At 49.3% G+C, this 14,617-nt stretch overlaps 1 protein-coding gene across 2 annotated transcripts in view; it reads left to right on the top strand.

Moving 5' to 3' along the window:
- MYH13 (myosin heavy chain 13) overlaps positions 1 to 14,617 on the top strand; it is an 82,735-nt gene that overhangs the window by 41,257 nt on the left and 26,861 nt on the right. For both annotated transcript variants that reach the window (XM_077970370.1, XM_077970369.1), the window contains exons 17-22: positions 324 to 397; positions 483 to 570; positions 7,216 to 7,333; positions 8,165 to 8,288; positions 9,860 to 9,996; positions 12,597 to 12,852. In XM_077970370.1, coding sequence (XP_077826496.1) covers positions 324 to 397; positions 483 to 570; positions 7,216 to 7,333; positions 8,165 to 8,288; positions 9,860 to 9,996; positions 12,597 to 12,852 — 797 coding nt within the window. The remainder of the gene's footprint in view (positions 1 to 323; positions 398 to 482; positions 571 to 7,215; positions 7,334 to 8,164; positions 8,289 to 9,859; positions 9,997 to 12,596; positions 12,853 to 14,617) is intronic.

Here is a 14,617-nt window from a genome sequence, read left to right as displayed (position 1 = left end):
GTGGTGAAACCTTGTCTCTCCTAAAAATACAAGAATTAGCCAGGCGTGGTGGTGCGCACCTGTAGTCTCAGCTACTTGGGAGGCTGAGGCAGGAGAATGGCTTAAACCTGGGAGGTGGAGGTTGCAGTGAGCCGAGACTGTGCCATTGTACTCTAGCCTGGAGGACAGAGCGAGACTCTGTCTAAAACAAACAAAGAAACAAAACCTCAGGTCTCTCATGTCAAAAGGAAACCAGAACCCGGGACTGGGAAGGGGTGGTTCAGGAAGCCCACTCCTGGGTCCTCTGGGATACATCTGACATGCCCTTCTGTGTCTGTCTCTAGGCGACTCCGGGGGAAGCAAGAAGGGCGGGAAGAAGAAGGGCTCCTCTTTCCAGACTGTGTCGGCCGTGTTCAGGGTTAGTGTTTTGGCAGCTTCCACATCCGATTGTTTTTCTGCCCAGTGAAATTTGCTAAATGTGCTTGTTTTGGTTTATGTCCCAGGAAAATCTAAACAAATTGATGACTAACTTAAGGAGCACCCACCCTCACTTTGTACGATGCCTGATTCCCAATGAGACCAAGACTCCTGGTAAGTACCAGCAGATCTTGGCAAGTATTTGAACAGAACAGGCTGCCCCAAGATAAATGCAGAATTCTGTGGGTGTGCTCTTGGAAAGAAGGATGGTCTGTATCACTTCTGAAAGCGGTCTCTGAAATAGGGTTGCCAGATTTAGCAGGTAAAAATACCGGATGTACCCAACACAGAAATGATCAATGTTTGAGGTGATGGATATCCCAGTTATGCAGATATGATCTTTGCACATTTCACGCTTGTATCAAAATACCATGTGTACCCCACAAATATGTTCAACTATTATGTGACCACAAAAATGTTAAAAACCGAATGCCGTATTAAATGTTATTAAATTTCAATTTCAGATAAACAATGAAAAATGTCTTAATATAAATGTGACCCATGCACTATTTGGAATATACTTCCTCCAAAAAAGTATTCATCGTTTATCTGAAATTCACATTGAATGGCACATCTGTATCTTATCTGGCACCCCTACTATGAAATCATATTCAAAATATTGTATGTGTATAAGCACATCAGATCCACAGCTTTCATAAGATGAAGGCTCTGTTGGCCTCCTTTACCCCAAAGTTAAATACCACTACATTAGGTAAATAATCATCTTAGGTATCCCATAATCAAACTAGCATCAGTAACAACTGTTTGAGGCCGTACTTCATGTCAATCACTTTGTTATATTATCCCGAATCCTTGCAACAGCTCTCTGCAAGATACACGTATTGATCTCCAGTTTATAAATGAGAAAACTGAGAATCAGAGACTATGTATAAATATAGAACCCCGTGCAATAGAGGGCTCCGTTCACTGTCACTTCATCCCGATTTGCAAACATTCTTGGAGTCTAGCTTTTTCAGTGTTATTTGTCACAAAAAGGAAAACCAACTGCCACGTGGAGCTGTGCCTATGGGGTAACGCGCTCACCAGCTGAGCTGTTCTATGCCCAACACGGGCCTCCCAGTTCAGGATTAAACATCCTGCCTCTGCAACATTACAAGTAAACGGAGGTATAGATTGTCGGGGAAAAAAAAATATATAGTTCACCTGTTACCACGTGACCCTAAGCAGAGCATCTGAGCATTTTCTGCCTCAGCTTTCTTGTCTATAAAACAAGGATACAAGTGGCATTTTTATCTATTATTTCCTTCTTCAATAAGCAGTCATAAAGTGGTTACTCACTTCGCAAGTATCAGCTCATTTAACCCACCTTAGAGGGTTGTCGTGAGGGTTCAATGAGTAAGTGCAAATCAAGCATTTACAACAGGGCTGAGCACATTGTGAACACCCAGCAAACGTTGGATGTTTATCATTATTACTATTATTATCATCATCATCACTCAGAACTAGAAACTGTAACTCCCCAATAGCCAGGTGTGTTATAGTTAGTGAAATTGCATCTTCCATGAAAGTTAGGTTCTAAAGTCTAAGTCAAAGGTAATAACCAGCTACATCACTGTGATATGCATTATTTGGGGCATCCTGCAGCCTCCTGACCAGTGACCCAGCTTCTCCAGTGTTGGGAAGAGTGGTTTCTTTGGTTAAGCATCACACAAAATCATTGGCTTTTATGTAGGTCTTGGAAAAAATCCATTTCCGTTACTGTCGGCGTTGAGTACATGCTTGCATAAATCAAGCATGCTTGTGGCCTGACTCCTCTCTCAGCAGATGGCCTGCAAGGTGGCAGGAGATGGCTTTAAACTGTACCTCTGGGAGGAAGGCTTTTGGTAATCCACTGGCTTACATTATTTTCTTTTTTCTTTGGAGACAGAGCCTTGCTCTGTCGCCAGCCTGGAGTGCAGTGGCGCGATCTCGGCTCACTGCAACCTCCGACTCCCTGGTTCAAGGTACTCTCCTGCCTCAGCCTCCCGAGTAGCTGGGACTACAGGCGCCCGCCACCACGCCCAGCTAATTTTTTGTATTTTTAGTAAAGATGGGGTTTCACCATGTTGGCCAGGATGGTCTCGATCTCCCGACCTCGTGATCTGCCCGCCTCAGCCTCCCAAAGTGCTGGGATTACAGGCGTGAGCCACCGCGCCCGGCCCTACCTTTTCTTTGGGAAGGTAAAGGTTGCCGAAATGTCTGTCCTTTTCTGTTGCGTTTGCTTCTCCTTAGCTCCGGCACCTACCTCTCTGTTTTCATGTCCATTTCTGGGAATGGCCCAACACTGATACAGAAGCCTGGTGACACCTTAGAAAGCACCTAGTGTGCCCTCTGTATCTTCTAGAAGACTAGAGACTACGGAGATTTCCATGCCTCACCCCAGGGCACCTAGAGCAGGGGCTGGGAGTCACAATCCACGATCAAATCTCAAGTTCCTCCCCACCCACAGGCACATAACGGGGTTTGCTAGTTGTTCTCCCGAATCCTCCGGGGCTTCACAGGCACAGGTCGTGTGCTCGTCTGCTGAACGGGGAACCCTCAGGCGCAGGCTCCAACCTCTACTCCTCTCGTTCTCCTCGTGCAGCAAACCTGGGGCCTGCTAAGTCTGTGCTGCTGGCTCACCAAAGGCTGGCTCGCTGCTGTTTTTAAATGGAGGTTTTATTATTGTTAAGGGATGGAGAGGCCAACAGACCAGAAGATGGTTACCATTAAAAAGACAGCCATGGCTGGGCATGGTGGCTCACGCCTGTAATCCCAACACTTTGGGAGGCTGAGGCGGGTGGATCACCCGAGGTCAGGAGTTTGAGACCAGCCTAACATGGTGAAACCCTGTCTCTACTAAAAATACAAACATTAGCCTGGCGTAGTGGCGCATGCCTGTAATCCCAGCTACTTGGGAGGCTGAGGCAGAATTGCTTGTATCCGGGAGGCGGAGGTTGCAGTGAGCCGAGATTGCGCCACTGCACTCCAGCCTCAGTGACAGAGGGAGACTCCATCTCAAAAAAAAAAAAAGATGCAGTGTTCGAGAGGAGGGGGCCTGCCACAGAGCGCCATGAGGGGAAGCACCAGGGCTAGGTTTGGGGGTGGGGGAGTAAGGAGAAATCACAGGCCAGAGCCTTGAGGGTCGTTCCCATGGGATGGAGTCGGTGAGGAAGCATGAACAGGCCAAGCAGGTTCAGCACTGGCAAGTTTGAATGGTTTCAGCAGACGTCAAAATGTAGGGACTTTCTCAAGTTGGCCGGTACCCGGGGCCCTGAGGTGACCAGGGCAGGGAAATATTGACCCAGAGTGTAAGAGTCCTGTGAGAGCCTGACAAAGGTAGGGGTTGGGGATTAACGGCTTTGGATAGTTGGTTTGCATGTGAAAGATGTGCTTGCAGGAATTTGTTTGCTATCTCCTGGAATTAGCTAGCCCCCAGGAAGGGCAGTCTCTCCTGGGCCGGCAAGGCCCCAAGATGCCAGAGCATCATAAGATACAGCATATTTCAAAAGTGTGGCGAACACCACTGCCCATGGAGGCAAAGATGGCTGGAGAAAGGAGTGGGATGGAAGTGATACACTTGGAGAAGTAAAGAGGAAAAACCCTTCAGCAATTGAAGCAGAAGAAGGAGAGAATAGCTCAGGGAAATTTTTAGAAGTTTTGCACGTTGGTACAAAAACCAAAGGAGGCCCTTTACATGGACCTGATAGAAAACAACTCAGGCCAGGTTTGAGGAAAAACAGAGCAAGCCCTAAGAGAACTCAGCTCAGGATTCCGAGTCTGCACAAACCAGAGGGGCCCTGTGAGAGAGGAGAGTCCCGTATCAGCTCTGCTACGGCCTTGCAAAGCCCTTCACCTCTCTGGGCCTCAGTCTCCCCCAGGGCCCTGCCACCCCATAGGATGCCTCTGCAGGAATTAGAAAAGATCTCCCAGTCCAAGTGGGACACGGCCCTTAACAGGATGGACAGCCTGGCAAGCATGGTGGCAGCTCTGGCCTCCCCGCCATAAAATGATGGTCCTTTCGGCTTTCTTCTGGCTCTAGAAGCTTCAATTATCTTGTAATTATGCCTTTTTCTCTCTGCTCCCGGCGCTTAAGAAGAAGGAGGCCTCAGCCACATGGTTAACGCAAGTGTTAATCATGCCTGCTTTCACCATTTTAACCGCTATACTGATCTTTTCTCTCTCTCTCTTTTTTTTTCCAAGACAGGGTCTCACTCTGTCGTTCAGGCTGGAGTGCAATGGTGCAATCTCAGCTCACTGCAACCTCTGCGTCCTAGGTTTAAGCAATCCTCCTGCCTCAGCCTCCCGAGTAGCTGGTATTACAGGGACACACCACACCCCCCAGCTAATTTTTTGTATTTTTAGTAGAGACAGGGTTTCACCATGTTGGCCAGGGTGGTCTCGAACTCCTGACCTCAGGCAATCCGCCCACCTCGGCCTCCCAAAGCGCTGGGATTACAGGCGTGAGCCACCGCGCCCGGCCTGTACTCATCTTAACTCAGTTAATCCTCAACCGCCTGACGAAGTAGATACTACAGGTTGCATATCCCTTTATCTGAAATGCTTGGGACCAGGAGTGTTTTACACTTTAAATTTCTGTGGCTATTGGAATATCTTATGAGCCTAATGAGATATCTTGGGATGGGACTAAGTCTAAACACAAAATTCATCTGTTTCATATGGGTCTTATACACATAGCCCTAAGGTAATTGTATAGAATATTAATTTTATACGTGAAACAGTTTTGGCTGCAATCTGCCTCATGAGCTCAGTTGTGGAATTCTCCGCTGTGGCATCAGGTTGGAGCTCAAAGTTTTCAGGCTTTGAATTTTCTGACTGGGGATGTTCCATCTACATTATTATCCTTATTTTACAAATAGAGAAATTGAGGCAGAGACAGCCCAAGTCCACAAAGCTAGTAAACAGCACAGCTGGGATCTTAACCGCTCAGAATCATCATCTAAGAGCTCATGGGAGTCGAATTAGACCGTTTCTAAGGTTGTCTCCACATCGGCGGTTCTATGAATTTCTTTTTTTAATTATTTTATTTATTTATTTATTTATTTATTTATTTATTTATTTAAGACTGAGTCTTGCTCTGTCACCCTCCTGGACTGCAGTGGCACGATCTCGGCTCACTGCAACCTCCGCCTCCCAGGTTCAAGCAATTCTCCTGACTCAGCCTCCCGAGTAGCTGAGACTACAGGTGCCTGCCACCACGCCCAGCTAATTTTTGTATTTTTAGTAGAGATGGGGTTTCACCATGTTGGCCAGGCTGGTCTCGAACTCCTGACCTCAGGTGATCTGCCCACCTTGGCCTTCCAAGTGCTGGGATTACAGGTGTTGAGCCGCTGCACCTGGCTGGTTCTCTGAATGTCTGAGACATTTTCTCCTTGCTCTTAACCATGTTTTCTCTAGAGAATCACCGCCTGATAGGACTTTCAGAAATGATTAAATGCCCCATGTCTGCACTATTTAATAGGGTGGCCACCGTTACAGGAAATGTTTACATTTACATGAAAAGTTTTAAAATGTTAATTAATTTTTAATGTTAATGAATTTAAATGTAAATAGCCACATGTGGCTGGTCACTACTGTATCTGACAGTGCAGCTCTACCAAAGCCTTGAAAAATCATCTAATTGTATAGTGATGTCTCCTCACAGCTACCAGGGAAGCATGTGGGCATTCTGGAAGCTTCCCTAAGGTTAAGTCAAAGCCAGCTTTGGCCCCACGCCCCTCCCAGCAACTTAGGGAGTCCACAAAGAGAAGCCATCAGGTTGCCGTAGCCCCTCTCCTCTAACCCCTCACACAGACCTCAGACAGAATTTTCTCCATCCTAGTTTAATCTGTGCCTGACCCAGGCTGGTTACCACGAGCATCCATGTTACCTCCCCAGGGGGGCATGCCCCTCTGGCTCCTCGCCTTCCAGCCAAGCTCCATTTCTCCCCCAATTCCTAGAGCAGGGGCTGAGAGGTCAGCAGATGACCGCCACCCTGCCTTCAACCCCGCTCTGGGTCCCCTCCCATGGTCTCCTCTTCTTTTTTTCTTTATTATTATTATTATTATTTATTATTTTGAGACAGAGTTTCACTCTTGTTGCCTAGGCTGGAGTGCAAGGGTTCAATCTCAGCTCACTGCAACCTCCGCCCCCTGTGTTCAAGCAATTCTCCTGCCTCAGCCTCCCAAGTAGCTGGGATTATAAGTGTGTGCCACCACGCCTGGCTAATTTTTGTATTTTTAGTAGAAACTGGGTTTCACCATGTTGGCCAGGCTGGTCTTGAACTCCTGACCTCAGGCGATACGCCCACCTCGGCCTCCCAAAGTGCTGGGATTACAGGCATGAGCCACCGCGCCCAGCCGGCCTCCTCTTCTTTGCTGGGTTACTCTTCTGCAGCCGCAGCCTGAAGATTTTTCCAACTCCATCCTCGTGTAGATGCAAGAAGACATCTCAGGTTATCCCACAGGAAGCCCAAGTGCACCCCGTATTCACTCTGCCCCCTTTTGCAGCCTTGCTACAGAGTCAGGGCTGAGGACAGAAAGCACAATGCTTTGGCTCTTACTGCCATGGTTATGGGGTGCTAGCATCTCCCCAAGAGGTTGGGATTATTTCTACTGTGGGACCTGCAGGCAGGCTCCAGCCACCCCCAGCCCTGACTCTTGGAGCTGGCACTGACTCTGCCACTCAAGTGTGGATGTGCTGGAGGGTTTCATGGTGCCTCAGACCACCAACAACAAATGAAGGGGTCACAGGAACACCTCTGGGACGTTCTCTCTCCAGGTGTGATGGATCACTACTTGGTCATGCACCAGCTGCGCTGTAACGGGGTCCTCGAGGGCATCCGGATTTGCAGAAAGGGATTCCCTAGCCGGATCCTCTATGCTGACTTCAAGCAGCGGTAGGTTCCCCCTCTCCTGTGCATCTCTCTCTTTCCGAGGGCAACTTCTGCATTCCCCAAAGACACTCTTCGGCCTGGGTATTTGCTGAGCTCCCAAGCCTCCCAGAGTTTCCACGGACTTCATCTCTTGCTGGAGGAACTGACACTATGCCCACAGTGAGTGCTGGGCACTCCAAGTGGTTCCAAATTCAGAGCCCAGACCCTCTAGCCTGATTGCGACTATAGGCCAGGATGTCTCAACTTCTGAACTATGGACATTCAGGCTAGACATTCAGTCCTTTATTGTGGAGGCTGTGCTGGGTGTGGGAGGATTTTAGCAGTAACCCTGCCCTCTACTCAGAGATGTGGTAGCCAACCTCACCCCTCCCCGCTGAGCTGTGACAATCAAAACTCTCCAGACATTGCCAAATCACCCCCAGCTGAGGCCCGCAGCTCTAGACTAACTCTGTTCTCTGAGCCGCCATTGGGGTGTGCAAGTCCAGGCCTCATCCAGGATGGAGGACAGGAAAGGACCTTCCAGAAGTAGGAGAACCAAGGTCTGCAGGTCACGGTTGATTTCAAGGCTCTTTTAAGCCAGGGAAGAATCATTTCCTCTGAAAGCAAACTTCCCGCCATGCACTCAGCTGGGCTTCCTTCTTTCACGCTTCTCTCCCACCCACCGTGGCCCCCTTGCTAGAATCAGCCCCTAGCTATTCCCATCTCCCAGACCAGCTGTACAATATTCCACTTCCTCCTAAGGCTGGAACAGGAGAGGATTCTAGAAGGCCTGGTCTCAGCTATGAAGCCTTTCCGGGGATTGGAATCCATCCGGGAAATGTCCTCTCTCCTTAGGTACCGGATCCTCAATGCCAGTGCTATCCCTGAAGGGCAGTTCATTGATAGCAAAAACGCCTCAGAGAAGCTCCTGAACTCCATCGATGTGGACCGGGAGCAGTTCAGGTTCGGCAACACCAAGGTGAGTACAGGCGAGGCTGGGACCCCCCTAGTAACCCCACAGCCCTGGGCTGCTTGTTAGCTGATCCCTTTCCCCTTCTGGTGCACCTGACCGTCCTTGCCCAGTCGCCCAGGTAAAGGGAGCTCTGTGTCTAGGTAGAGAGAGCTTGTCTCCCTGTTGGTTTGTACGTGGCTGGAAGCTTAGACTGGAATCCTGAGCCCCACCATGCAGCAAGCATGGGAAAAGCCAATGGGGAACTCTAGTGTCCCAGAGGTAAGAAAGAGCCGAAAAGAGAGGAGAACATAGAGAGGACTTCACGGACCCGAGGCCTTGAGAAGAATGACTATAACCAATAAAACCAGCTACCAGGCGGGGCGCAGTGGCTCATGCCGATAATCCCAGTGCTTCTGGGAGGCTGAAGTAGGATTGCTTGCGGCCAGGAGATGGAGGCTGCAGTGCGCTTGACCATCCTACTGCACTCCAGCCTGGGCAACAGAGTGAAGCCCTGTCTCAAAAAACAAAGACAAAGACAAACTAGCTACCATTTATTGAGCACGTGAGTATCAGCCCCGTGAGAAGCCTCCCGCACGTACTTCACTGACTCTTCACTATCCAGCGAGGTGGGAGTGATGGTGACAAGGGTGGCACTGACTCTTCAGGTTCTTGGGAGGTTGAGAAACTGACTCAAGGTCACACATGGATAGATAGTAAGTGGCAAAGGTCGGCTTCAAATCCTGGCCTGCCTCCGAAGATTCACATCTCAGAAAGGGGCAGGCTGGGGGTCCCCACCAAGGAAGAGCCTGCTGGCCCCAGAGGGTGCTTGGTTTCCCTGGACTGTTACGGAGGGAGTGGGTGAAGTGGGCCTGAGGGTAGGACCAACGTTCCCGGATGGACAGAGAAAGAGAGTGAAGCCAGCGCATCTGTGAGTCTCTCTGATCTGGGCACGATCGCATCCCATGGTTTCTTTCTGGACTCATCTTTGTTTCCTGTACGTGAGCTCTGTCAGAACTGGTCTCTGTGGGTTGGTGGGGCCTGGAACAGATTGTTTTTTTGTTGTTGTTTTGGGTTTTTGTTGTTGTTGTTTTGTTTTGTTTTGAGACAGAGTCTTGCTCTGTCACCCAGGCTGGAGTGCAATGGCGCAATCTCTGCTCACTGCAACCTCCACCTCCCAGGCTCGAGTGATGCTGCTGCCTCAGCCTCCTGAGTATCTGGGATTACAGGTGCCCAGATACCACCACGCCCGGATAATTTTTGTGTTTTTAGCAGAGACAAGGTTTCACCATGATGGCCAGGCTGGTCTCGAACTCCTGACCTCAAATGATCTGCCTACTTCGGCCTCCCAAAGAGTTGGGATTACAGGCATGAGCCACCGCACCTGGCCTGGAACAGACTCTGGAACAGGCTGCCTCACTGCCCAGGAGGGGCCACTGAGGAGACCAGAGTCACCGAGAAGCAAGTCCTGGAAACGGAATTGCTGCCCCTGCCATGCTCTGAGGTTGAGGCTCAGAGTTGGGCAGAAACAGGCTCCCTCAAGGGCCCGGCTGAACAGCTGCTGGGGAAAAAGATCAAGGCTCCTCTGTCTTTTAATGCAGGTGTTTTTCAAAGCTGGGCTCCTGGGGCTTCTGGAGGAGATGAGAGACGAGAAGCTGGTGACGCTAATGACGCGCACGCAGGCCGTGTGCAGGGGATACCTGATGCGGGTGGAGTTCAAGAAGATGATGGAGAGGAGGTGACACAGACCCTCACCTCCACCTTATCCTGCCTTCTCTGCTTAGCAGCTGATTGTCGCTCCCTGCTTTTCGTCTTGGGATATCCATGTGCTTGCTCTTTCTTTCCTTCATTTGTGTAACCCACATCTACTGAGCGGCAATCCTGGGCTGGGAGCTCTGCATGGCACTGGGGAGACAGAAATGAACCCTGCCTCACAGGGTCACAAAGGAGTGGGAAGCAGACACGTGCATGGCTGGTTTTAATGCCTATGACAAGCGCAATGTTCGTGTTATAGTCGGGGGACAGGGAACTGGCAAGAATAAGCCACTAGCCTAGTTGGGGGGTTGGAGTTGGCATGAAGATGCCAGCAAGAAGGAAGCACTTTTTTTTTTTTTTTTTTGAGACAGAGTCTTGCCCTGTCATCCAGGCTGGAGTACAGTGGCACAATCTCAGCTCACTGCAACCTCCACCTTCCAGGTTCAAGTGACCTTCCTGCCTCAGCCTCCCTAGTAGCTGGGATCATAGGCATGTACCACCATGCCTGGCTAATTTTTATATATATATATATATATATATATATTTTTTTTTTTTTTTTTTTTTTAAGTAGAGATGGGGTTTCACCATGTTGGCCAGGCTGGTCTTGAACTCCTGACCTCAGGTGATCCGCCCGCCTCAGCCTCCCAAAGTGCTGGGATTACAGGTATGCGCCAGCATGCCTGGCTGAAGAAAGCACTTCCTGAAGCAAGGTCTACATAACCTGAGAGTGGGTGGTCTGGGAGGAAGCCCGACAAGCAAATGGCTGTCATTAGAATCTAGAGCAAGAGGCAGGCAGTGGAGGTCCCTGTGTGTCACATTCGGAAACCCAGGCTGCACCCTGTCATTGATGGAGAGCTGTAGAAGGTGTGTGGGGAGACGAGGTGTAGGATTGCGTCACTCTGGCAGTTAGGAGGAGGGTGAACACAAGGGCTAGGGAGGGGCAAGACCACAGTGTGGTAGAAGTCCAAACAAGGGATGACAAGGACCTGAAGTAGGACATGGTTGGTGGGTTAGAGAGCAGGGCACGGATTAAAGGAATGTTTAAGTCTGATTCCTTTGATAATTCAAGAGAAGGAATAGCAGCACTGATGACTGCAGGGATTGCAGGGAGAGTGTGGGAGAGAGCCTGTTCTCCCTGGTTCCCTGGTCCCCTGTGTGACTCTGACTGTCAGAGCCATAATGGACCGCCATTACGTATGCGTCAGGAATGACTCCCAGGCATCTAGCTTGGTGAAGCAGATGGAAGCCAGCACGGAGATGAAAAGAATCTCAAGAAGGCAAAGAGAAGCCAGTGTTCAGGAATCCATAAGCTATGTAAATACAAAGCTGTGGAGGGTGAAGGGGAGGAGATCACGTGGGTGACGCTGGTATGAAAACAGCAGTAGAAATTAGGAATACAGGCTGGTTGCGGTGGCTCACGCTTGTAACCCCAGCAATTTGGGAGGCCGAGGCGGGCAGATCACCTGCAGTCAGGAATTCAATACCAGCCTGGCCAACATGGCAAAACCCCGTTTCTACTAAAAATACAAAAATTAGCCAGGCATGGGCCGGGCGTGGTGGCTCACGCCTGTAATCCCAGCACTTTGGGAGGCCGAGATGGGCGGATCACGAGGTCAGGAGATCGAGACCATCCTAACTAACATGGTGAAACCTTGTCTTTACTAAAAATACAAAAAATTAGCTGGGCATGGTGGCGGACACCTGTAATCCCAGCTACTTGGGAGGCTGAGGCAGAATGCTGTGAACCCGGGAGGCGGAGTTTTCAGTAAGCCGAGATCGCACCTCTGTACTCCAGCCTGGGCGACAGAGCAAGACTCTGTCTCAAAAAAAAAAAAAAAAAAAAAAAAGCCAGGCATGGTGGTGCACACCTGTAATCCCAGCTACTCAGGAGGCTGAGGCAGAAGAATTGCTTGAACCCAGGAGGTGGAGGTTGCAGTTAGCTGAGATTGCACCATCACACTTTAGCTTGGGCAACAGAGCAAGACTCCGTCTCCAAAAAAAAAAAAAAAAAAGTCTCAAAAAAATATATAGAAAAGAAAGAAATTGGGAAGACAGATCAACTCTACCAGGGCAAGAGACTGGGAGATGACCAATGACCAAGGACAAGTCCTTGGTTTCTTCAGCAAGAAAGAGGGACCTCATATGGCAAAATACAATGAAACAGGAAACATGTTGATGGAATCTAAGGCAGAGAAAGTTTCAAAAGTTGCGAACTGATTAACACATCAAATGTGGCAGAAAGACCCAATCAAATAGGAATGAAAGCTATTCCTTGCATTGAGCATTAGGAAGTCACTGACGCCCTCAGGCAGGGCACTCAGTAGGGTGGTGGAAGGGGCAGCCAGGTGACCAGGTGCCTGCAGGAGGCCCCGCGCCCTCTCCTACCTTCCAACCTGTGCACGTGCCTCTGTCTCCTCTGCCCCTCATTTGCAGACCTACTCTGGATCCAGAGGATCTGCCAAGCTTGGCTGCACCTCCCCACCTAACCAGGAAGGATGGAGGATGGGCCCGTGGGGGACAGGTGGGGGGTGCAGAGACCAGACCTTGCTGGGTTTATTAATTCGAGTCCTAATGGGTGTACAGGGACTCCATCTTCTGCATCCAGTACAACATCCGCTCTTTTATGAATGTCAAGCACTGGCCCTGGATGAACCTGTTCTTCAAAATCAAGCCCCTACTGAAGAGTGCAGAGGCTGAGAAGGAGATGGCCACCATGAAGGAAGACTTCGAGAGGACCAAGGAAGAACTGGCCCGATCCGAGGCTCGCCGGAAGGAGCTGGAGGAGAAAATGGTCTCCCTGCTGCAGGAAAAGAACGACCTCCAATTGCAGGTCCAGTCTGTAAGTACCTCCCACTTAAGAATGCAAAACACAGAGGCTGGAGGACAGAAAAGGGGGAGGAAGGTTGAGGGCACCATCAGGCGTCTATTCAAGAGACAGTGGTGTCACCCAGTGGTTGTATGGAGTATTGCAGCACCACCCTGCTGGTAAAAGGATGCCTGGTCCCGGGCTTCGCCAAAGCAGTGAGTGCCAGAAATTATGTCTGCAAAGAGAATCTGTGCTCTGATTTGTCCCCGACATCACAGAGTTAGATATATTTTGCTGTGGGCATGAGGGATATATATGTGTCATACGTATATGCACCACACCTTTTAAAAAACAATACAAATAAAAATAAATAATCAAAATTAACCCAATTCAACGTGCAAGAGTAATTGTCCATATATGATTTACAGTAATATGTAAAAAGTGCTTTAGGCCAGGCGCGGTGGCTCAGGCCTGTAAGCCCAACACTTTGGGAGGCCGAGGTGGGAGGATCGCTTGAGCCCAGGAGTTCAAGACCAGCCTGGGTGTCATGGCAAAACCCCATCTCTATAAAAAATAAAAATAAAAAAACTAGCCAGGTGTGGTGGTGCATGTCTCTGGTCCAAGATACTCAGAAGGCTGAGGTGGGAGGATCACCTGAGCCCAGGCGGTTGAGGCTGCAGTGAGCTGAGAACATGCCACTGCACTCCAGCCTGGGCAACATAGTGAGACCCCAATCTCAAAAAAAAAAAGTACTTTAAATATACATAGTTTTATCAAAGAAATGGGAGGATATAGGCTGGACATGGTGGCTCATGCCTGTAATCCCAGCACTCTGGGAGACCGAGGTGGGTGGATCACAAGGTCAGGAGATCAAGACCATCCTGGCTAACATGGTGAAACTCCGTCTCTACTAAAAATACAAAAAAAAAAAAAAATTAGCCAGGTGTGGTGGCACACACCAGTAGTCCCAGCTACTCAGGAGGCTGAGCAGGAGAATCACTTGAACCCAGGAGGTGGAGATTACAGTGAGCCAAGATCGCTCCACTGCACTCCAGCCTGGCAACAGAGCAAGACTCCGTCTCAAAAAAAAAAAAAAAAAGAAAAAAAAAAGAAAGAAAAAAGAAAAGAAAAGAAATGGGGCAGTATAATTGTCTCTTTCACAGAGTGAAGGCATTTATAATTTTCCCTTTTTAATAAACCTCCAAATACTTTTACCTTTTGTTTTTTATGCAGAGCATTTTCCGCTCCCCTTTTCATGTGATTTCCCAACCCCTATAGTGAGTTAACAGGAGCACTTTCCCAGGCACAGCAGGCAAGAGAACAGTTCTTGGAACCAGATAACTGGGTTTCTATCCCAGATGTTCCACCTGATAGCCGCGTGACCTTGGGCGAGCTACATATCCTCTTTGTGCTTCCGTTGTCTCGTCTGTAAAATGGGCATAGTCACAGTACTCACCTCATCCAGCTGTTGAAGAATGAACAGTTAATGCCTGTAAAATGCCTAGCACACAGCTCATGTTTATAGATGTTCAATAAACATTAGCACACGTGCCAGTCTCCTCCCACGCATTACCCTGCAATATGTGTCTTAAAATACTCTTATATAGGCCGGGCGCGGTGGCTCACGCCTGTAATCCCAGCACTTTGGGAGGCCGAGGCGGGTGGACCATGAGGTCAAGAGATCGAGACTATCCTGGCCAACACGGTGAAACCCCGTCTCTTCTAAAAATACAGAAATTAGCCAGGCGTGGTGGTGCGCACCTGTAGTCCCAGCTACTCAGGAGGCTGAGGCAGGAGA

This window comes from Macaca mulatta, chromosome 16 (assembly GCF_049350105.2).
Source record: "Macaca mulatta isolate MMU2019108-1 chromosome 16, T2T-MMU8v2.0, whole genome shotgun sequence".
Lineage (NCBI taxonomy): Eukaryota > Metazoa > Chordata > Mammalia > Primates > Cercopithecidae > Macaca > Macaca mulatta.
Note: the sequence above shows the minus strand (reverse complement) of the source record. Positions and strands in the feature narration are given on the sequence as shown.